We start from the raw sequence: 22,039 nt of genomic DNA, 5'->3' as shown, positions 1-22,039 counted from the left end.
ATCTTGACAGCAGCAGCGTACCAACCTGGGCATGGTTTATTACTGTGGACAGTGACAGGTTCAACTTCAAAGCGGTATCGGGACAGGAAAAATTCACATTGGGCACAGACACAAAGGTCACAACCGGAGATAGAGTTCCAGTCCAATTTTGTAAGACGGCCTCCTTGTTCCAACATCTGTTTTTATGGGACTGAACCACCAGGGTTCCCCCAAGTACCGTTCGTGAGACATGTCTTGAGCATGTGAATCCGGTAGTCTAGCACGAATTTCCCATCTGCTCTTCACGTGGAAAAAAACACTGAGGGTCTAGTTTTGAGGCCATACACAATCATGGAACTAACGAAGCAAAACCTCGAGTCATGCCCTTGCAGCCTTACAACTCACAAAAAAATGCCCAGGCCAGCTTATCACGAACGGAATGCTACGCATCGGTTAGCCTTTAGTGCCGTTGTAACCATTCCTATCTTTGCCACGGGGCATGGCCTTTGACCGAGGAAAGTGGGTATACACTAAGCTTGGCGAGGAACTGTCGTCATCGGAACAAAAGTTTGCCTTGGGGCCTTTTAAACGTCCTTCGTTTACTGCCCAACTTTGAATCGTTGAAGGAATCTGGTCTCGTGCTCGTTCAGAGGTGCAGAGTAAGTTTATATTGTTACTTTGTTTCCGCGGCTGAGTGAGCCGAGACCAAAAGGGAATCAGTCTTTGTCTTCGTCATGCACCGCACAACGGCCAACGGCGTCGGAAGGACGGATGAAGAGACGCCGCTCCTAGGAGGGTTTTCTTCGAAACGGCAACGGACCGGCTTGAGAAGTCATCTGGTAGACGACCTCCATTTCTCGTGGACAGACGCAATTCTCCTCGCCTGCTATGTCGTGACCGGACTCCTCGACAGCGCCTCGATACAGGTCTGGGGCACGTTTGTGTCTATGCAGACAGGTTGGTCTTACTTCAACTCACCGAAACACACAGGGCTGACAAGTCCTGAATAGGAAACACGGTGTATGTCGGTCTCGGCCTCGCAAGTTTGGCAACAACAACACCAGGCCCCAGGCTCATCAAGTCAGCCGTATCCATCGCCGCCTTCTGCCTCGGATCCTTTGTCTTTGGCCGCTTCCACCATCACTTCTCTCCGCGACGCCGCTGGGTCCTCGCCGCCTCCTTCACAATACAAGCCCTCCTCACAGCAGCGGCGGCCATCATCGTTGGCGCGGATCCCCCGGGCGGTGACGACCTCGCGTGGAACGTGCTCGTGCCCATCTCGCTCATGGCGTTCCAGGGCTGTGGGCAAGCAGTGACGAGCCGGGTGCTCCGACGGGACGCCCTCATCAGCGTGGTTCTGACGAGCGCGTACTGCGACCTGTTTTCCGACAGCAACCTGTTCAAGTTTGACAACGTGCCGAGGAACCAGAGGGCTCTGGCGCCGCTACTACTGTTGCTAGGCGTCGTTGTGGGAGGACTCTTTGCTCAGAGCTCGGTCGGGATCGCGGGTGCGCTGTGGGTTGGCGCTGGGTTAAAGATGTGCATGGTCATGGCATGGTTAGTCTGGCCGTCGGAGGATTAATGTGGATGATCTTCTGCGCATAGATAGACGAACGTCATTGTACGGCAGTTCAGTTAGTCAACTGATGTGACGGTTACAGTACAATACAAGCATGATGGCGACATCAGGCATTTTCGGTATCCTTAAACCCGCGGCCGGCGCAACGCGACCATTGACGATCAACTGACCTCCAAGGATGCAGAACCTCGTCCCGAGGTCGGGCAACCCTTTCAAAGATTCCAAATAAAAGAGAGAGAGAGGAGGGAAAAGGACTACCGAGAGGGGGATGGTTGCACAGCGTTGATAGTCTCTAATGCATCAACCTCTATCTTTCGGGATACTCGATCTGGGTAACTCGTAGCCAAGTGGACTCTTGTGATTCGTAATCTCGCACCCCATGGCTAATCTTTTCGCGTTTATTATTTTCCCCGGACAATTGAATGTGAGAGCGCATGACCTTGTCTTACTCCGGGACCGGAGGGTGCCCCACTCCGGGCCCGGAGCCGAAGGCCGTCGACCCGTCTAGGAAATAACGGGCGGAGCCCTGTGCCACGGCGGCTGCAATTGGGTCGGGAAAAAACGAGCTGCAGAAAGAATGAAAGTGAGTCAGTTGGGATTCTCACTCAAACGCCGTTTCGGGAATAATCAGCCATCGGGTCATGACGGCAACGTCCGCCTTTCCGCGCATTGGGCAGCCTTGAATAATAACTTCCCCTGCCCTTGTAGCATCCTTCTTGGAGGCCCCCGCTCGCCAACAGGCTTGACAATTGGATTGCCGGGCGGACCTTGTCTGTGATGAGTTTTTTTCCTGTCGCTCGCCCTCTAAAGACTTTTTTCACTCTCTTCGAGTCGCGTGCTGCGCGTGAAGGGTGGGATTTGAAGGTCTCGGGTGGGGGTAGCCGCCTCGGGCTCGGTTCGCTTGTCTCTCCCCGTCCATAGTCTCGTCACTCAACCAAAGCAAGTGGACAAGACAAGGGGAGGGGGACATAAAGGTTCCGCTTGTGAGACAGGGCTCTTTTGCCTCTTATTCATTTTAAAACAGGCATCCCCGCGCAGACACGCCGCACTTGAGGGTCATGTCGCGTGTTTCTGCAGCTCGGCGGCCATGGTGTTCGGGAATAAAGACAAGCTCTCTGCAGTCTCGGCTTACATATAACCTTGTTTCAAGTCTCAACCTCTGTAGAGAGAGAAAGAGACACACACAAGAGACGAAAAGGAAAGACCCATGGCGCCACTGCGAGTCATTGGACCTCTCAAGTGTTGATGTGATCTGATCGGCAGTGGATCCTTGCCTTGGAGCTCATCCATGGCCGCCGACACACTCTTTCTCCCCCGCATTTCCTCTCATCCCGAGCGAGTCTGAGTCGGCGGTGTCCATGGGCCTGCGCTTGAAAGTGGTGCTGTTCGCAAAAAAAGAACTGGAGAACCAAGACGGACAAGAAAAAAAAAGCATTTCATTTCTCGCTCTCTTATCTCAATCACATCTCTTCTACTACCACGCCACCCCCGGCCAGATCACGATATATATAGGCCCCTTCGTCCTTGGCGTTTCTTGTTTTCTGGGTCTTGTCCCTCTTTACAACCAGTATAGCTTCTTCTTTTTTTTTTGTCGCGCCGCGTTAAATAATCGCCCATCCACCAGAAAGGGGTCGCCCGTACCACACATCCTTTCGCCTCTGTCCCCTGCCGATCGCCGACCATCAAAGACGAAACTCGACGACATCATCTTCGGTGCCTCTTTAAACGGCCGCCGCTGACGGCGCGCGGCAATGTCGACCATGGCCGCCACTCCTCCCGAAAAGATTCCCATCCCCATCCCGTTTCCTCCTCCCGCAGCCGTCGACGACGTCGATTCGACCATTCTTAAAGACGATGTAATACCTCAACCACTTCGACTCTCACAGACTCACCTCTAACGATGTTCCCTTAGGAACTCCCCGTCCACTACGATGTACACATGAGCCCCCTCGAGCGCGACCTGCTCTGGAAGCAGGACCTGCGCATCATCCCGCTCTCGGCCGCCATCTACTTCCTCTCCTTCCTCGACCGAACAAACATCGGCAACGCCATGGTCCTCAACCTGTCCACCAACGACGACATGCAGCATGAGACCAAAATGACGGACCAGCAGTTTGTAAACTCGCTCATGGTCTTCCTCGTCTCGTACGCCATCTTCGAGGTCCCCAGCAACATCCTCCTCAAGAAGCTGCGTCCCAGCCGATGGCTCGCCTTCCTCATGTTCTGCTGGGGCGCCATGACAATCCTCACGGCCGCGACAAACAGCTTTGCCAGCGTCACCGCTGTGCGATTCCTGCTCGGCACCTTCGAGGCCGGCCTGTTCCCCGGCTTGGTCTACTACCTGACCTTTTGGTACAAGCACGACGAGCGCAGTGTTAGGTGAGTTTGGCCGAGGGGTTCATGAGCCTTTGGTCCGGCTTGGCACGACAGCAGATACTTACAGCATGCAGGGTTGCCTTTATCCTGGCATCGGCGACACTTGCCGGCGCAGTGAGTTAACCTTAAATGAACAACTTGTCTAGCGACTTACACTGTCTAGTTCGGCGGCGCAATCGCCTACGGCATCGGCCACATGAACGGCACGGGCGGTCTGTCAGGGTGGCGTTGGCTCTTCATCCTTGAGGGCATCCCGTCCTGTCTGGCCGCCTTCCTGGTGCTCTTCTTCCTGCCCGACTACCCGGAGCGCGCCAAGTGGCTGTCCGAGGCCGAAAAGGACATGGCCATCCACCGGCTGTACTATGAGGGTAGTAAGGAGTCGCAGCCCGCCATGACCTGGGCCGAGGCTCGCGAGACCTTGACGGATTGGCGCCTGTACGCCCACTACGCCATCTACTTTGCCTCAGGCCCGGCCTTTGCCAGTCTGAGCTTGTTTGCGCCGTCCATCACAGTGGGATTGGATTTTGCTGACCCCGAGGCCCAGCTGATGACCGTGCCTCCGTGGGCCATTGCATACGGTAAGTCTTTCGAGTAGTTGAACAGAGAATGGTGCTGATTATATATGCAGTGTGTCAGGTACTGGTGGCGTGGTCGGCGGATCACTTCAACGCTCGAGGCGTCCACACAGCCATGGCTTCGACCGTTGGCGCCATCGGCTTCATCGTATCAGCAGCTCTACCCGTCCACGCCTACAAGGCACGGTACGGCGGTCTCATCTTGGCAACGGCAGGTTCTTTCTCATGTATACCGCCTATGCTGGGATGGCTCAGTTCCAACGTCTTCACAACAGCGTCAACCGGTCTCGCCATCGCCATCAACGTGAGTCTGGGTGGCGGTATCGGCCAGATCCCCGGCGTATGGATCTACAAGACATCAGAGCGCGACGACGGCTTCACAACCGGCCACTGGGTCAACGCGGCACTGCTGATGTTCGTGGCCATCGTGGCTCTAGGCCTGAGGGTGTTTTACGGCTGGAAGAACAGGCAGCTCCGGTCGTACGCAGAGAGCCACGAAGTCCCATATCGATGCTTCAAGTTGTAGGACCGGAAGCTGCGCGGGAGCGGTGCGTTTTTCTGCGATATATTTACGTACAAAGTGAACCAAGATAGGCATAGGAGTTTGACGTGCTCGGCGTGATGTTTTATGATGTATGATTGTGTTGATAGCAATGATCTGCGTCGTTCAGGCGCTGTGTATATGTGACATCTTTGTGTCGAGTTTTCGTGTTATCGATGAGAGTAGTTTCGAATACAAGTTGTTGAAAGCAAAGTGCAACTAGCAGTATCGAGAGGATCAGGGGACCTGCATTCCATATCTAGGAATATCAAGCAAGGCACAGACGCATTGTCTAAGACGCTGACGACAAAGGCGTATGTCGTTGACGCGCCTTGTTCAAAGATCCATGCTAGTCAGGGCGTGATCACTTCCAAGCTGCCATTAATAGCATGCGTCTAGATGCCAAGGGCAAGGTAACACTCGACATCCATCTTAGATCTGAGAGATAACGTCAAGTGGCTAAGACAGGCTCGTGAGTTCCGGTGAATGATATCAGCAAGTGTTGAACATCAGGCGCCAGCCGCGTCATGACATCACATCAAGACGCATCTGTCTCGTCTATTTTGGTCAGAGACGTCCCACGAAGCGAGAGAGCCGCGTCATAGCGCTTATGGGCGCCAGAGTCCCCAAAGAGAAATTCCTTTCGAATCCCCCTCGCATTGAAGTCTCAGATGGCGGCATTTTGATGGGCGGAAATGCCGGGCTGGCAAAGACATGAGATCCCGGGCGAACATTGGTCTAGACTGGAGATGGCCAGGATGTGCTGGGTTGAGGATGGAGATGATGGCCAGGTACAGGCCAAGGCCCGAAGAGAGCCAACGTGCAACATGCACCTAGTGCGGTTTCAAGAGTGAAAAAGAGTTTTCACCAACAGCTGTGCCGTCAAATCAGTGACGGGCAAGCAGAAATAGAGTCGGCAAGCAACACGACACCGTATCGAGCTGAGGGAGTTATCCGTACGGTACAGCGAGAGACGAGACATGGTCAGCCCTGGCTTCGTACAAGTACAGTATGCAGCCAGGGTCCAAACGAGGTCCAGACCCGGCCAAGGGCAACCTTCACGGGGACATTGGCACGTCCGAGTCGACGGGCAGCCGATGGAGGGCATGGGGCATGGGATGGATGGCATCAAAGCATTGGATGACCCTGTCAGAGACGCAAAAGCCAAGCGGCAAGCCCCCGCTCCCCAAACCCAAAAGCCGGTTTTGGGCTGACGTTGCGTGTGTCTGCCAGAAGCGACAGCAAGAAGTTGATCCGGGCCAGCCTCAGTGAAGGGACAGCCTGCTGCTGGCTCTGTGTTGCACCGTATGCAGGTGTATCGCGGTGCTTCGTCATGATCAGCATCCAAGGTCAACATTTTCCATTCTTGTTGCAGAAATAAAGCAATAGTCAGTCAGTGATGCAGGTGGTCTTCCATGACTCGTCCGTCGAGGAACGGATCTGCTTGGCGACACCATGGATGTAAAATAATGAGGGAAAGAAAAAGAAACAAGCTGATGCCTGCCAAGAGAAAAAAACGTCTCGACAGTGGAGAGATCTAAAATGATTAGCCTCGAGATAATACTGTAAACAAAAAAGAGTCCATCATCACAAGCCTCGAGTTGCATCGATGGATGGATGGAGAACTGGGAACTGGGACCCGATGGGACCGCTGTAGCCGGGGAACCTAACCTTGGAGCAGGAACGGTCAGTGGCTACTTCCTAGCGTAGTGTCCCATGTTGCTGTCGCTCTCGGGCTGTGATCCATGAATGAATTGAAGCTGCGCGTGCTCGGGCTGTGATTTCAGCGACCCTCCCGGGGAGCCAAGAAGGCGTGCAGCTCAGCCAGGGGCCGTGATTGGAGGGTCAAGCTGTACAATGCCCGCTGGCGACAGGGAAATGACGTCGTCGGCAGCGTCATAACGGGGCGGGGCGGAGATCTCGCCAAAGCACGATTCCCAGCTGTAGCCTGTAGTTTCTTTGAGAGAACACCAGCGTCCAGGAATGAGGGTTTGTCAGCTGTGCATCGCTGGCGAAAAGACATTGTATTGTGCTGTACTGTAGAGAGCAATAGGCAAAAGTCATGATGCCACAGAGCACATGCAGAGGCACATGGTGGCTACCTACCGATTAGCCCACTCAACAAGGGAATGCGGAGGGTGATGCCATCATCATGTCCTCGTAGAGGAATGGGTGTCGAGGTGTGCAGCCTCCGCGGCGGCTTTGGCGGCCTGGACCCTTCTTTAGCTTGTGTCATTCCCGTAGGCGTTCGCTTCACTGGGGGTGTAATGGATGCAATGTACTGTACCGTCGAGGTACTGCCGCTTCCGTGATGAATGCCCCCGGACATTTGGTGCTTCCCGTCACGGGTGCCGTATCTCGTCTTTTGGTCTCAGTTCGTCACCTTTCTTCATCACATCACGTTCCACCCCATGACTTGACTCGAATCTGATGCTCGAGAATGCCCTGACTCTTTTCAACTCTTTGCTTTGTAATTATTTTCCACCCTCTGTCAACTGCCACTACCGGCTTGAATTCAATCCATCTCAACGTTCTACAACAGGGTTCGTCAACGTCACGCCTTGTTTTTTTCAGCACGGCCCCGTCTCATCTCAGCCGCCGGACACGCCGTTCTTACCACCAGTTTTCTGGGCTTCATCCCAACATTGTCTGTCCCAGGCTGTCTGTTTCCACTCTATCGGTTCAAACAACGGCCCCGAAGCTGTGGCTTTTTCATCTCTCACTTCCATCTCATCAGTGACCTCACCTCACCTCACCCCCAGACTCTCCGTTTAAACCCCCTGGATCCAATCCAACCTATTTCCAGGTTTCTCGCTGGGACCAGAACCAGACGCAGACGCAGACGCGGACGCCCCATCTCCATCTCCACCCCATCCGCCTGGGCTGGCGCTGGCCTAGAATCCTGCTAAAAACTGCCACTGAAAGTGGGCTTGCCTTGCTGCACTGGTACTGGGCTGGGCTGCCCACTCTTTCCCATTCTTTAGGTCCCTCCGCTCCGTCGTCACCTCTCAAATCTCTTGACCTCCCGCCCCCCATCAAAAAAAGAACTGGGCTCTTATTAGCAACCACCAACCACAAGGCAGTCACCTAATTCCATCCTTTTCTGCTTTCTCACCTCCATCCATCCATCTCTTCCTCTCCAAACCTACTACGCCTTGCTCTTCAACCTTGATCTTCTCCTCTTCGACACTACTTCAGTTCCTGTCCCATTCTCTACCACACGCCACTGCCACTGTACGACGTCAGATCCCCTACCAGACGCTCCACTAGAGTAGAGCTCCCTTCTGCGACCTGTTAAACCCCGCATCATCCGCAGCTCAGCCAGCCCTGTTTCCTGTCCTGTCTTGTCCTGACCTGGCCTGTCTCTCCAGACTGTTGAGCTCTGCGACACTCAACACACGCCCGACGACTACCATCACGACTCGCACGACTTAGACGGCAAACCGCGCCCTAGACTAGACCAGAGAACCACGCTCAAGCTAGCGACCACGAGCTCCTAACCCCGACTTTTGTGGCAAACTCCGTTGTCCTCCGTCTTGCTACGGTAGTAGACCCAAGGTCCAAACTTCTCTCCCAAGGCGGCTTGTCGCGCCTAGGCGACAATTTCGACAGCCATGTCCACCATTCAACAGCTAAAGAATTTTATCCGGCACGGTAAGTCGCCTCTTTGGCCAGTGTAGCACCAGCGCTGACTCTCGTGCTCCAGGCAAGCAGGCTCGCGCCGGAAACCCTGACGAGTCGCCGCGTAAGAACGAGGTTTCTCAACAACCTGCGGCTGCCCAGCACAAGAATGCGAGCGACCCCGGCCACGGACATTCGAGCGCACGAGATCCCGCCGACGACTACGCAAACGAGGAGTGCTCGAGCAAGAAGAAGCGCTACGATGATGAGAAGCTTGCCAAGCTCGTCGCCGAGGAGAACGCCAGTAAGAGCAAGTTCCCTCGCTACCCTGGCCTCGAGCGCTGGGAGCTCGTCGACAAGATGGGCGACGGCGCCTTCAGCAACGTCTACCGTGCCCGCGACACCACTGGCGAGAGAGGCGAAGTCGCCATCAAGGTCGTACGCAAGTACGAGATGAACAGCATGCAGGTGAGCTTGCCCAGGGCCGTCTATATCTGCGTCGCCCTTTCTCCTTTTTTTAAATGCGTGTGTTTCTTGCTTGCTTTTGGCGTATTCTCTCTTTTGTCCCCATTTACCAACGCCACGGGGTTGTCCCCTTCATAGGGAAACAAGCATTTACATCCAGACTTCAAGAAAGTCCCAAAGGCAGCAGAGGTGCGAGAAGATTTCTCTTAATTATTTCTTTAACGTCTGAGCCGCCATCCTCGTCGGATTTTCACTTATTTCCGTTGTCTTCCCGACGAGGATAATTGGCCTGCAGACTCGCGGATGAGCTAAACAGAATACTAACCTGAACGCAGCGATCCAACATTCTCAAGGAGGTGCAAATTATGCGCCAACTTGACCACCCCAACATTATCAAGCTTGTCGAGTTCTCCGAGTCACGGCAGTACTACTACATTGTTCTTGAGCTTGCCCCTGGAGGCGAGCTCTTCCACCAGATTGTCCGCTTGACATACTTCAGTGAAGAGCTCTCCCGACACGTCATTGTCCAGGTCGCCAAGGCCCTCGAGTATCTCCACGAGGAGAAGGGTGTTGTTCATCGGTATGTCATGATTTTTTTCTGCCTGGTGGTTGATGTCAGAGACCAGAAATGGTGATGCCCCTCCTGACGTCATTCGCCCCTGCACGGCCTTGGATGAGATAGCTGACCCCTTGCTAGTGACATCAAGCCCGAGAATATCCTGTTCAACCCCATTCCTTTTGTGCCGTCCAAGCACCCCAAGCCCAAGCAGCCCGGCGATGAGGACAAGGCCGACGAGGGCGAGTTCATCCATGGCCAGGGCGCGGGCGGCATCGGCCAGATCAAGATTGCCGACTTTGGCCTTTCCAAGATTGTCTGGGACAACCAGACCATGACGCCTTGTGGAACAGTTGGCTACACGGCCCCCGAAATCGTCAAGGATGAGCGGTACTCCAAGTCAGTCGACATGTGGGCGCTGGGCTGTGTGCTGTACACACTACTCTGTGGTTTCCCACCATTCTACGATGAGAGCATCGAGGTGCTCACAGAGAAGGTGGCTAAGGGCCAATACACCTTCCTATCACCTTGGTGGGACGACATCTCCAAGTCTGCCCAGGATCTCATCAGCCACCTCCTGACGGTGGACCCTGAGAAGAGATACACGATTACAGAATTCCTGGCGCACCCTTGGATCCGTGGAAACGGACCCACTCCCCGTGAGGAGAAGAAGAAGCCCGAGGTGCTCCGAGCCTTTGACGCGACCAAGTTCGAGGATGCTGGTAAGCGCTACGACTTCCGATCTCCTGGCGCCGTCAACCTTCGCGAGGTGTTTGATGTTGGCTACGCCGTGCACCGCCAAGAAGAGGAGGGCAAGCGGAGAGCTCAGGTCGGTGCCAAGGGTGGCCCCGCAAGATTCATTGGCGCCCTCAACGAAGAGGATGAGGAGGATGAGGATGTCATGCAAATCGACGGACAAGACACCAACGCGGCAGCCAAGCCGAATGCAGCGACCCAGGCTCTAGAGCAGAGCATGCGAAAAACCAACATCCGAGACCAAGAACAACACCACGAAACTCGAGGACGGGAGCGTGAGCGCACTGAAAGGGGATACGGTCAGCACTCGGCGGCTGTGGCTGCTGCAGCCCGGCAACAAGTACGAGACCGGAATCGCCAGCGTGGCGCTTTTGAGTTGAACCTGGAGAACGCCACGTTGTTGGGCAAGAGAAACAAGAAGGTTCCCATCATGGGGGCATAGGGGCCCATTGATATAGAGTCGAGGGGCGCTTCAGCAACAGAGTCGCCAGTTAAGGCTCAGCCTCTTGACAGGCGTTCTACAGAAGTTGGATTTATGTTAGAGGGCCATCATTAGAAGAGGGCCCTGGGGTGGATGTTGCACATTCTTGTCCTGGTCCAGATTATCGGGAAGACGATTGGAGGCCCGACGGGTCGGAGCCCAATGGCTCATGTGAACAGGGGAGGATCAGATTACTGAGACGAGACTGACTTGCATTGTGGCGCACGGAGTATCGGGTAATGACATGATGCTGGCTGGCCTTTGGGGACTCGAGACGATTTGCAGGCTCTTCATGTCGTGTAATTATAAGTCCCAAGGCGGGCTTGTCTTTTGACGTGCGTGTCGAGAGGAGAGCACAGGAGAGTGACGGAGGGCAAATATCCTTTTGGGCAACATGATCCATCCATAGGCTGGGAGTTTGGGAATCTCGTTACGTTTGAAATCCATGACAATGTGTTGAAGATTGATATCACTGTGTTGCTGCTTGTGTCGTAGTGACGTGACAGTGCCATTCTTTGTTTGCTAATATTCATCTTCATCTTCATCATCCTCATCGTCGTCCTCCTCATCCAGATCCTCACTCTCCGATGGCTCAACACCCGATGCCTTCTTGGAGCGATTGGGATGGGCCTCATGCCTTCCAGTCACGCAGCCTTTTTCACTCCCGGTATTATCACAGCAGTTCCATGTGAAGCCATCTGGGAACTCCTCGCGCATCTCATCCGTATCAATAGTTCCATGGCATCTCTCATCGTGGTCCGCCCAAAAGTCACCATCATAATCAACCTCAAGCTCTCCTGTCACAATGGTCATCAGCACATTGTTCATTCACACACACACACACACACACAAACTGCCAAATACTCACCCCAGTGGTACCAACACGCCTTTTTATCGTTTTCTTCCTCGGTAAAAGGCTGGTCGCACTGCACGCATATCAAGAGCTCGCCAGCCGCCTTGCGCTTCTGTCCACCACCACCACTGCTGCCCTCCTTGAGCGCGTCAAAGTGTTCGAGGGCGTGTCGCTGGACTGTTCTATCACTGCAGAGAGCGCGAAGGACGGAGCGGATTTGGGACTCTGGGGCGTTGAGTAGCTCGTCAAGAGAAGAGCGAGCCATCTTGTCTTTTTTTTTTTTTTTTGGGTCGTGTCTTGTTTCAAATTGATTGTTTTCGTTGTTAACTGTAGTTTTTTTCTTGTTTGTCTTGCCGTCGCCCCCTCGGATGACTTAATTATTGCGGCATACAAACCTCCCCCGACCCCCCGCGACTAAGCAAGGGGGTGGGAAGCCACTCTTGTAAATTAATTGTTCTATTTTTAATCAAAGTCCTTGTCTTTTGTTTATCGTCGTGGCGTTGGTTTACAGAAAGAAAAAGAAAAAAGGAAAGAAATCCTTGTCCTATGTCTCTTTCCTGGTGATGGTTGCGAGATGGCTTATTTTCGCGTTTTCGTCACATCCAAACAGATAGTGTGATTCAGTGTTGAAGGATGGTTTCACCCATGGCAACTGATGGACATGTCATGCGGGTTTGGGTACTCTTGGACAATATATGAGTTGTTCCGTCTTTGCATGTCTTTGCCCTGACTTGTTCTTTTCACCTGGACTGTATCGTTTCGTTCATCCTGACCGTCATCTCGCAGTTATATCAAGTCCGTTCCTCTTTAAGCTTCTCTAAACTGCCGTTTACAACATTTATTCTGTCAAAGTTGGTTCCCTGCTCTATAACTTCCAAGTCAGTTGTCCCCTTCAGCCAGTCATGCTCGAGTATATCGTCTCTAATTCTCCATCCTGTCAAGTCACGCAATCTTAACCGAAACCATGCTTTCCATCCTCAAAACGGCCGTTCTCTTCGCACCTCTCGCCGCTTCCAAAGACTACGAGCGTCCGGGCTGCGTCTCTGGAGCCCATGTAATCGTCGCCAGAGGTAGTCTCGAAGCTCAGGGCCCAGGCATCATCGGAGAAGTCGCCGACAAGATCCTGGATCGAGTTCCAGACTCTGACTTGGTTTCTCTTGTGTATCCGGCCCAGTATGATCCTTATGAGCCATCTCAGACAGAGGGAGTTAGAACCCTAGCTGAGGTTGTCAACAAGTACGCCAAGGCTTGCCCCATGACCAAGATGATACTCCTTGGTTTCTCCCAGGTAGGCAACCCAAACCATGTAATAGTCATTAATAGAAGTAGGGTGCTGAGTTGACATAGGGTGCTCACATCATTGCCGATGTCATGTGCGGCACCAGCTCCGAAGGCTTTCCAGCTACAAAGCCACAGCCGCCCAAGGTTTCTAATAAGGGTAAATTTATATCACCATCTGTAGTTACTGCGTTGGATACTGACAGAGAATAGTCGCTGCATTGGTCCTGATGGGCGACCCCAGCACTACCGAAGGCCAACCTTTCCATATGGGAAGCAGCCAGGGCAATGGAGTAAGTACACAATTCAATATCCTCCAAAAAAGATATTCAAGTCTCACATAATTCACCTAGATCTTCCCGCGCCAGCGACCAGGCGGCTGCCAATGCATCTCCCACAAGACGGTCTCGTTCTGCGACGCCGGCGACCCCTTCTGCGAGGCTGGAAGCCATGATCTGGCCGTCCACATGAACTACGTGGTTGCTTACGGAGATATCGCTGCTGGTTTTGCTGTTTCCATGTTTCACCGCGCCTGAATGCCACCGTCATGTTCAGATGATCACGCTGTGGCTTCAGGGGTAGGTATTGGTACGGCTGCTCGTCACATACTGGGGCAAGGGTGGAAGCTGGGAAAGGCAGGGGCCAGTTGGATATATGGGTATGACATCTTTGGTAGTCAGGTGAGGATAGGAGGTGAAGTGACGCTGGCCTTGTACAGGAAAGGGGGCTAGTCCATGGCCCATCGCAGTCAACTCGACCTCAATGCCAAAGCCCAACGGCTCTCGTCTCAGCTTCTCCTGCTACAAGGCTCAGAGAGTCGATGATCCGCTGGCGATGGCGTTGTAAAGTTGGCAGTTGCGCGCCAGTGCCGGAATCTCTGGCACTGCCAGAGCGCATATCATAAATTCGCCCTCAGGCCCACAGAGCTTCTGTTGCGTTCTTCTTCACCTTCACCTCTCGCACCTAGAGATCGCTCTCGAAGGCGCTCTAACACGTCCAGATCAGAAATCGCCCTCTATCTCCCTCCGCCCACAGAAAACACCAAGTATCCCCGATACATACACACAGTAAGTCGACCCTAAGAGTGCCATACCACCAGAATGATCCCTTCTCAACTCTTTTTCTAGAATTTCGCGTCAAGAAATCAGAGCCATGCTTCTATTCTTGATCATCGCGGTCTTCCTGGCCTCCTTGGCGTCGGCCCAGTGCCCATCCGGCGCACACATCGTCGTGGCGCGTGGCAGCGAGGAGTCCCAGGGTCCTGGTGTCTTGGGCCCCGTCGCTGAGCGTATCAAGAGTCTTGTCCCTGGCTCTGATGTCGAGTCCCTCTTCTACCCTGCTCTGTTCGAGCCCTACAACCCCTCGCAGATGGCCGGCGTTGCGGCCATGACCCAGCTTGTTGGTGACTTTACCCACCAGTGCCCCGACACCAAGATCATTATCTTTGGGTATTCTCAGGTATGCTTGTTACTTATCTTGCTACGAATGCCCCTGACATCGTTATAGGGTGCTCATGTCACCATGGACACCTTCTGTGGTGCCAGCTCCGCCGGTTTCCCCGAGACCACTCCCCTGCCCGCCTCTATCGCCAACAAGAGTAAGCAATAGCAACATCGTCATCTTCTGGCCATTTCTAACGATTGTAGTTGCGGCTATCATTGTCATGGGCGATCCCAGTCTCGTCGAAGGCCAGCCCTTCACCGTCGGGAGCAGCGACGGCAGCGGCGTAAGTCCATCTCACCATCAACTCGTTGAACATCAACTCACCTCGTTCCTAGGTTCTGGCCCGTCAGAACCCCGACGGCTGCAAGGCCATTGCTGACAAGACCATCTCTATCTGCGATGCTGGAGATCCGTTCTGTGAGGCTGGTAGCCAGAACCTCATTGTCCACATGAGCTATGCTGCCGTCTGGGGTGACTACATCGTCAGCCGCGCTGGTGCTATGTTCCAGTCAGCTCAAGGTTGAAGGCACACCGCTTGTCATCCCCATCTAAGGACGTTTTGGGGATGAGTTGTGTTGGATGAAGGAGGATCTGTGAGATAGATACACACATTGGAGTGCATTGGAGAATCAGCATGGAGCCAGGTCGATCGGATCCTCCGGGGCTTTTCAGATAGAGTGTCAATAGATGACTTTGCTCTAATACGAATTGACTTCGTGCTGCGTGTCCTCCGGAGTCTCCCCGGTGCATCGCTTCTGGGGCATGGGGTAATAGTCGCGGCGATTATGCATGGCATCCTTGCCTAGGCCAAGACCAATATGTCGCTCTCGTCCAATGGCATGTATTGATTATGGCTCTGTAAGACCGATCTAGGCCACCTCATGGCGGCGAATACAAGGCCAGTTGTGTTGTATTGCATACATCACGACATACAGCCTCACCCGAGTCAGACAAACTTCACCAACATTCAGCCTCATGTCATGATGCAATAAACTTTGGCCATTCACATATCCTATGCTGTATGCTATATCTCTATTGGTCCGTCCTGTCTTTCTGACCTTGCGGGTACTATCTATGTACAGAGAGGAGTAGTTATCGTGATTAGTCTATGTTGTTGGGTAGTCATAAGCATCGTGTCGTTCATATTTGACGAAAAATCAAGTCCCAATCCCAGGAGTTTCTTGTCGCTTGCCCAATCCAATGCCAGTAAATGCCGATAACTCCAATGCATGCCCCAATGCGCCCGCCTGTATGCAATATTAAATGTCCCGTGTTCACATGCTCCCATTACTCTCACATCGTCGTCGTCCGTCGTCGTGTCGTCCCTCCACATCAATTCTCCTCATTAAGGTGAACACCAGCTCTCCGCATTAGGTATGCTCCATCCCGCCGCGGCGAATAGGGGGACGGAGGCAGGGTATGATAGGGAAAAGGGAAGCCAGAACCGGTCTTGGACCAAGTGCGGCGCCCTCTCGGGCTTGAGCCAGTGGTCGTCATGCTTGAGGGTAGAGATCCTCCGTAGCACCCACATCAGCTCCTTACCCAGAGATTCTTGCCTCCTCAGATCAGCGTGCTTGAGTTCGTTCACGTAGGTCCTGGCCAACTCGTCGGCCAGGCCTGGCAGCGACAGCACGGCGGCGGCCGTGGGTCCCTCCTTGACGATGTGCGCGCTGCCAAAGTCGTAGGGGAACCTCACGCGGACCTGGCGGAAGAGCCCGTCGGACGTCGGAATGCCCCAGATGTCCGTCTTTCCGGGGATGGGAAGCATGTCATGTGTCCGGGCCCAGCCCTTCAGGGGCTTGCGGGTATGCTCGGGACAGATGATGCTTACCTTGAAGGGCTTGACGTCGTAGCCATAGTAGGCCATGGCAGCGTGGCCGCTCACAGCGTAGGGGATGTGGCTGAAGCGGGCGGCGATGAGGTTGATGACCTCGCGCACAATGTCCGGGGGCATGGCTCGGTCGGTGGCGCTGACGACTCCCATGTTGCTGGCTGGGCTGGCCGAGTAGAGTAGCCGGTTGGTGCCATGGCGGCTCTGACTGCGGTCCCGCCGTGTCGTCGTCGTCGATGGAGCGTGAGTGTGACGGCGAGTAACGCGGTCAGAAGGTCCGTGGCTGCGCGTGGCAGAAGGCTCTCTTGTTGAGGCTGGCCAGCTCTCTCGAACTTTTCGATGCTGGGAGTCAGTACGCCCGTGGTGGCTGTTGCGCGTAACCGAGGCCTCCCTAGTGATGGCGGCAGTGGCCGTCGTGGTGGCGGTAGCGGCGGACCAGCTGTCGCGGGCCCGTTGCTGCTGCTGTTGATGCTGATGCTGTTGTTCCTGATTCCTCTCATGTAATTGATCTCGGGCTCTCTGGTGATGGACCTGAGTTTCTCTGGGTGATCGTGTGCGGGCTCGCGATGATGACGACGCGCTCCAGGTGTCGACGCGCGCCCGCTTCTTGTCCCGCAGATCCCGCTCCGGCGTGCGTTGTCGCTGTGGTTTCGTGCGTGGCGGTGGGCTTGGGCTCCCTCTCGCCTTCTGAAGCTTCTGCACAGCGACGTGAGAAGGCTTGACAGAGGTGGAGAGTCCGCTCAGAAGTGATCGCAGAAATGACCCAAAAGCCATTATCATGAAAAGATACTTTTTGCAATTCAATACTGAGTATGGACTGGACTGTACTCAAGCTTCGGGACGGGAACAGGCGCGTGTCAGGGGGGCCGGGGGGGCGGGTTAAAGCTGAGGGAACTGGAACTTACTAATGACGGGAGACTGTGGTCCCTCAAGTGGACGCCGGCTCCCTTGCCCATCTACCGAGATGAAAAAGGGGCGAACCAGGTAATTAGTTTTTTGTTTTTTTTTTCCTCTGCCTGACGGGATTAATTCGTGTGGTCTCTTTGTTTAAATTGATTGGAAGGGTCTGGATGACAGAAGAATTCCAAGCCTGGATGGATGCATGGGCCCCTCCAAAAGAAACAACACTGTGACTGACCTGACGGGACCCATGACTTTAAGGGCGAAAATCCTAGGCTGCCCAACCTGTGCTCATGTGTCAACAAAGAAGACGCTCGCTGCATGTTCAGGGGACGTTTGCAGGGGATCTTTATCGGCAATGCATCTTGATGGGTTGAACACCTCATCCCACATAATCATTCCCGTTGATTGCCTCGTCCCGCCCACCGCCCATCGCAACCTAAACGCTCACACCCAATCAGGACCACAATCGCATGCAAGAATTAGTGCCATGAGTACGATGCTAACCTGTCTAGTAGTTCGCGACATGGCTGGGCCTCTAAATCGTCCCTTCCAACCGCCAACGCCTGCCAACGTATGGTGCCCGATAATCCTACAAGTCCATCATCCCGTGGCCTCGTCAATCAATGGTTTGCATCTTAGTGTCCCTCTCTCTCGCCATCGTCATATCCACTCGCTTATAACTCCTCCTCCACCTCCATTTCCTCCCCATTCGCTTGTCCCTTGCTCCCCGCCGGCCCATCCTTTTTCGGCATTGTCGCCTCTTTGTCGATCATCTGCCTCGACACCGACACAATGTTGTCTTCGATGAGCTCCTGTCCGACATCCTCGAGATGCTTCTTGGGGTCAAGTTTGCCAACGTATCGCGTCTTCAGTTGCTCCTTGGTCAACTCTGTCTCTTCCTTCACACGCTTCTCGTAGCCATCTGCCAACGTGACCAGCTGCTGTAGTCGGTCCTTGTTCTTGCAGCCCTCGTGTCGGAAGTCGTCCATCTCCAGCGCCTCCGTCCAAACGTGCTTGTGCAGGTTCATCAGCATGTTCTCTTCGAGTGCCGTCTTGCGGTAGTTGATTCCGATCGAGTAGTAGTGTCGGTTGAGGCCGTGAATGAGTGCCTGGATCGAGGGCTTGTTGAGATGGCCCAAGTTGCTGGTGCTCTGGCGGGGCTCCTGGCCCATCATCAAGAGCTGTGGGTTGATGAGTCTGAAGGCATCGATCACGACTTTACCCTTGACCGATTGGATAGGGTCAATGACGACGGCGACGGCGCGGGGGTTCAGTTGCTCGAAAGACTGTTGGGTGTTGATATCAACTGACGAAAGCCAGCAACCGAAACCAGGGTGAGAGTGGTACCAGCCGACAACCGACTCGGGTCTGTTCAGAGGATTTAGTGAGTGCAACGGGAGCTTATCCAGTCGGATTAACCAACCTTCCTGTTTGTCGCAGCATGTCCATCATCTTGGTCTGGAACACGGGGTCTACGGCCTCGACACTAACGCCGGTACCGCTCTGAGGCATGGCAAACACGTCCATAACCTTGACAGTAAAGTCATCCACAAACTCGCCCAGCATCAGGCCCATGACTTCCATGGGCACACCGGCTCGGCCGTGTCGAAGCATCTTGAGCAGGGCGAGGGAGGAAATGTAGACTGTTTCCGAGTTGTCGATAAGGTTCGTGTTGTCCTAGCATTATTCACGTCAGCACAATCACTCGATCGTCAGCATCCTCTGAAAGGAAGCTTGACTACAGCTCTGGAGCTTACCGTGCCAGGAGCAGCTCCACCAAGGCCCATGCCACCACCGCCCAGTAGACTCCTAAAGCGCTCCATGATGTCTGTGATGTGTATGAGAGTGTCTAGTAGAGATGCGCGCGTGGGGAATGGCACAAAAATGGTAGTGGTGAGGTGTGATGAAGATGTTGGAGGGCGTTGCTATGGTCGGAGCTCAAGGTGGAAGCGTATTGACGTTGACGACAGCCCGGCAGCCTGGAAGCCACAGCTCTGGAGCTTAGTAATGTCACGTGCTGTGATCTTTTGTGGCTAGAGCTCAGCCTCGCTTCAAACAAATGAGCTGCAGCACCGTGGGGCTGATATCCGCTGTGGCTGGAGCCAATCGGGATCCGCTTGTAAAATTAATCCGGTGTAAACGCCCGCTCCGAGTCTGGGCTTCGGTTCGCATTGGCAGCCTCTCTCTCTGCCGTGTGCTCTCTCTCTTACATGGTTTCTTTTCGAACTCCCACATTCTCTCTCCACCCTACGATCGATCATGCCGAGCTCTCTTTGAGCAAAAAAGGTTACAAGATCTCGGTCACCAACGATTCAATAACCCCTTCTCACGCCAGCCTTTTCTCGCCCCTCTTCCTGCTCCAGCTTCGCGACGCTCTCTAAGCAGCCGCAGTCATGGGCGACGACATTCGGGTCGAGCTCGGCTCGGTCGCGCTCAACGGCGCATCCCCAAAGAAAGTCGCCTACTTTTACGATTCTGATATCGGCAACTATGCCTACGTCACTGGACACCCTATGAAGCCTCATCGCATTCGTCTGGCGCATAGCTTGATCATGCAGTACAACCTCTACCAGAAGATGGAAATCTACGTGAGTTCTCCCGCGGGGTCTCTGATGCTCGCTCCACGCCACTTTTCGTTGCAAGACATTGCTGACCTTCACGAAGCGCGCGAAGCCAGCGACCAGAGGCGAAATGACCCAGTTTCACACGGACGATTACATCGACTTCCTGCAGAAGGTGACGCCCGATAACATGGATAGCTTCATGCGAGAGCAGGGCAAGTACAATGTCGGAGACGACTGTCCCGTTTTCGACGGCCTCTTCGAGTTTTGTGGTATTAGCGCCGGTGGCAGCATGGAGGGCGCAGCGCGCCTGAACCGCCAAAAGTGTGACATCGCCATCAACTGGGCTGGTGGTCTCCATCACGCCAAAAAGTGCGAAGCAAGCGGTTTTTGCTACGTTAATGGTGCGCAATCCCCCATAATCACCTAGTTGATACGATCTAACCATGTTCCAGACATCGTCCTCGGAATTCTCGAACTCCTCCGATTCAAGAAGCGCGTCCTCTACATCGATATCGATGTTCACCACGGTGACGGTGTCGAAGAGGCCTTCTATACGACCGACCGCGTCATGACCGTATCTTTCCACAAGTACGGCGAGTACTTCCCCGGAACTGGCGAACTCAGAGACACCGGTATCGGCCAGGGGAAGAACTATGCCGTCAACTTTCCCCTCCGAGACGGTATCACGGATGTGTCTTACCGATCAATCTTCCAGCCCGTCATCGAGAACGTCATGAAATACTTCCAGCCCGAGGCGGTTGTCTTGCAGTGCGGTGGCGACAGTCTCTCTGGCGATCGATTGGGCTGCTTCAACCTGAGCATGGACGGTCACGCTAACTGCGTCAACTTTGTCAAGAGTTTCAACCTGCCCACTCTTGTGCTTGGTGGTGGTGGCTACACGATGCGAAATGTCGCCCGTACATGGGCCTTTGAGACGGGTGTTCTTGTGGGGCAAGAGATGGAGCGAACCCTGCCTTACAACGAATACTACGAGGTATGCAATGTGATTATTGTGAGAAGTGTTGTTTGCTAACACAGAGGCAGTACTATGCTCCTGATTTCGAGTTGAACGTGCGATCCTCCAACATGGAGAACTCCAATAGCCGAGAGTACCTCGAGAAGATCACAGCCGCCGTCATTGACAACCTGCGACAGACTGGCCCTGCGCCAAGTGTGCAGATGCAGGATGTCCCACGAAAGCCCTTTGGTGGTATGACTGACGAGGAGGAAGCCGAGCTGGAGGACATGGACGAAGATGAGAACAAGGATGTTCGCATGACTGAACATCGTTGGGACAAGCGAGTCGAGCACGAGGGCGAGTTCGAACCCAGCGAAGATGACGACGAAATGGCACGCGCTCACGGTGCTACCCGACAAAACGGCAACAAGCGCACCTTTACCGATTACCGTAAGGGGGAAATGGAGGTGGACAGCGGCAATGCCACGCCCAAGGCTCCGAATGGCGCTTCTGCTGAGGAGCCTGCTGGTGATGATGCTCATGATGTGAACGACGATACCATCGAGGACATGTCAGCGCATGAGCAGCCCGAGAAGGATCAGCCAGAGAAGGAAGCTGAGAAACCAGAGGAGACGGCCAAGGAGACCGAGAAGACCAGCGTGGACAACGACGGCGACGTGGGAATGACGGACTCGGCACCCGCAGAAGAGACAACGACTATCAAAAAGGAAGACGTCGAGCCCGAAACTGCTGCCGAACCAGCAGCGCCCGCTGAGAAGCCTACACAAGAGGAGACCACAACTAAGGAAGTGCCAGAAGCTACCAAGGAGACTACATCAGAACCGAAGCCCACTGAGGAGGCCGCCGAGAAACCCGCAGAGGCAACTGAGCAAAAAGACAAGGCCGAGCCAGCTGGTGACGCTATGGACGTGGACAATGAGAAGGAAAAGCCAAAGGAGCTGGAGGCACCCAAGGAGAAGAGCAAGAGCCCCTCAAGCTAGATGCTGCTTCAGTGGGGTTAGGCTCACGGCTCAATTGGTTTGATTGATGTTGCACGTTCCATGCAACAGCTCACGCCACAGTCGTTCTTTGCGTGCTTGTCCCGGTTCCGGTATCACACTAATGGTTCACGCGACGAGCACCTTGTATCATAGCGATGAGAAGATGTGGCCTGGGGCAAGGCGTTCCAGGCGTAGGGATAGAGTGGCAGGGAGGGGCAGATGCCAGTTTTAGAGGGCGGTATATCGGCTTCTCTTGCACCGGGGTATCTCTCATTCCAT

General features: G+C 54.1%; 8 protein-coding genes and 1 pseudogene across 9 annotated transcripts, besides 1 other annotated feature; 6 read left to right on the top strand and 3 right to left on the bottom strand.

The window, feature by feature from the left end:
• The first annotated feature begins 631 nt into the window (after nucleotides 1-631).
• On the top strand, nucleotides 632-1,561 carry NCS54_00157700 (annotated as a pseudogene). Its single transcript has 3 exons — nucleotides 632-638; nucleotides 700-936; nucleotides 990-1,561.
• Nucleotides 632-1,561: a sequence feature.
• A 1,748-nt stretch (nucleotides 1,562-3,309) lies between these two features.
• On the top strand, nucleotides 3,310-5,035 carry NCS54_00157600 (Hypothetical protein; the record flags this gene model as incomplete). Its single annotated transcript, XM_053147200.1, has 5 exons — nucleotides 3,310-3,414; nucleotides 3,471-3,937; nucleotides 4,009-4,048; nucleotides 4,098-4,512; nucleotides 4,563-5,035. 5 exons carry the CDS (start codon nucleotides 3,310-3,312, stop codon nucleotides 5,033-5,035), a joined length of 1,500 nt encoding a protein of 499 aa, XP_053003175.1.
• Nucleotides 5,036-8,664: 3,629 nt separating this feature from the next.
• Nucleotides 8,665-10,890, top strand: NCS54_00157500 (Protein kinase domain-containing protein; the record flags this gene model as incomplete). The annotated part of the gene is made up of 5 exons (XM_053147199.1): nucleotides 8,665-8,704; nucleotides 8,757-9,139; nucleotides 9,275-9,325; nucleotides 9,472-9,716; nucleotides 9,834-10,890. 5 exons carry the CDS (start codon nucleotides 8,665-8,667, stop codon nucleotides 10,888-10,890), a joined length of 1,776 nt encoding a protein of 591 aa, XP_053003174.1.
• Nucleotides 10,891-11,451: 561 nt separating this feature from the next.
• On the bottom strand, nucleotides 11,452-12,047 carry NCS54_00157400 (Hypothetical protein; the record flags this gene model as incomplete). The annotated part of the gene is made up of 2 exons (XM_053147198.1): nucleotides 11,452-11,726; nucleotides 11,798-12,047. The coding sequence occupies 2 exons, from the start codon at nucleotides 12,045-12,047 to the stop codon at nucleotides 11,452-11,454; spliced, it is 525 nt and encodes a 174-aa protein (XP_053003173.1).
• Nucleotides 12,048-12,746: 699 nt separating this feature from the next.
• NCS54_00157300 (Hypothetical protein) lies at nucleotides 12,747-13,596 on the top strand (the record flags this gene model as incomplete). Its single annotated transcript, XM_053147197.1, has 4 exons — nucleotides 12,747-13,070; nucleotides 13,130-13,220; nucleotides 13,274-13,353; nucleotides 13,414-13,596. The coding sequence occupies 4 exons, from the start codon at nucleotides 12,747-12,749 to the stop codon at nucleotides 13,594-13,596; spliced, it is 678 nt and encodes a 225-aa protein (XP_053003172.1).
• A 226-nt stretch (nucleotides 13,597-13,822) lies between these two features.
• NCS54_00157200 (Hypothetical protein) lies at nucleotides 13,823-15,027 on the top strand (the record flags this gene model as incomplete). Its single annotated transcript, XM_053147196.1, has 5 exons — nucleotides 13,823-13,902; nucleotides 14,188-14,518; nucleotides 14,567-14,657; nucleotides 14,707-14,786; nucleotides 14,839-15,027. 5 exons carry the CDS (start codon nucleotides 13,823-13,825, stop codon nucleotides 15,025-15,027), a joined length of 771 nt encoding a protein of 256 aa, XP_053003171.1.
• Nucleotides 15,028-15,848: 821 nt separating this feature from the next.
• NCS54_00157100 (Hypothetical protein) lies at nucleotides 15,849-17,290 on the bottom strand (the record flags this gene model as incomplete). Its single annotated transcript, XM_053147195.1, has 2 exons — nucleotides 15,849-17,123; nucleotides 17,240-17,290. 2 exons carry the CDS (start codon nucleotides 17,288-17,290, stop codon nucleotides 15,849-15,851), a joined length of 1,326 nt encoding a protein of 441 aa, XP_053003170.1.
• A 621-nt stretch (nucleotides 17,291-17,911) lies between these two features.
• On the bottom strand, nucleotides 17,912-19,060 carry NCS54_00157000 (26S proteasome regulatory subunit rpn11; the record flags this gene model as incomplete). The annotated part of the gene is made up of 3 exons (XM_053147194.1): nucleotides 17,912-18,605; nucleotides 18,661-18,914; nucleotides 18,995-19,060. 3 exons carry the CDS (start codon nucleotides 19,058-19,060, stop codon nucleotides 17,912-17,914), a joined length of 1,014 nt encoding a protein of 337 aa, XP_053003169.1.
• Nucleotides 19,061-19,630: 570 nt separating this feature from the next.
• On the top strand, nucleotides 19,631-21,760 carry NCS54_00156900 (Histone deacetylase; the record flags this gene model as incomplete). The annotated part of the gene is made up of 4 exons (XM_053147193.1): nucleotides 19,631-19,825; nucleotides 19,902-20,202; nucleotides 20,254-20,795; nucleotides 20,846-21,760. 4 exons carry the CDS (start codon nucleotides 19,631-19,633, stop codon nucleotides 21,758-21,760), a joined length of 1,953 nt encoding a protein of 650 aa, XP_053003168.1.
• Between the last annotated feature and the right edge of the window lie 279 nt (nucleotides 21,761-22,039).

This window comes from Fusarium falciforme, chromosome 1, assembly GCF_026873545.1.
Source record: "Fusarium falciforme chromosome 1, complete sequence".
Lineage (NCBI taxonomy): Eukaryota > Fungi > Ascomycota > Sordariomycetes > Hypocreales > Nectriaceae > Fusarium > Fusarium falciforme.
The sequence above is the reverse complement of the archived record's forward strand: the minus strand, read 5'-3'. Positions and strand labels throughout refer to the sequence as shown.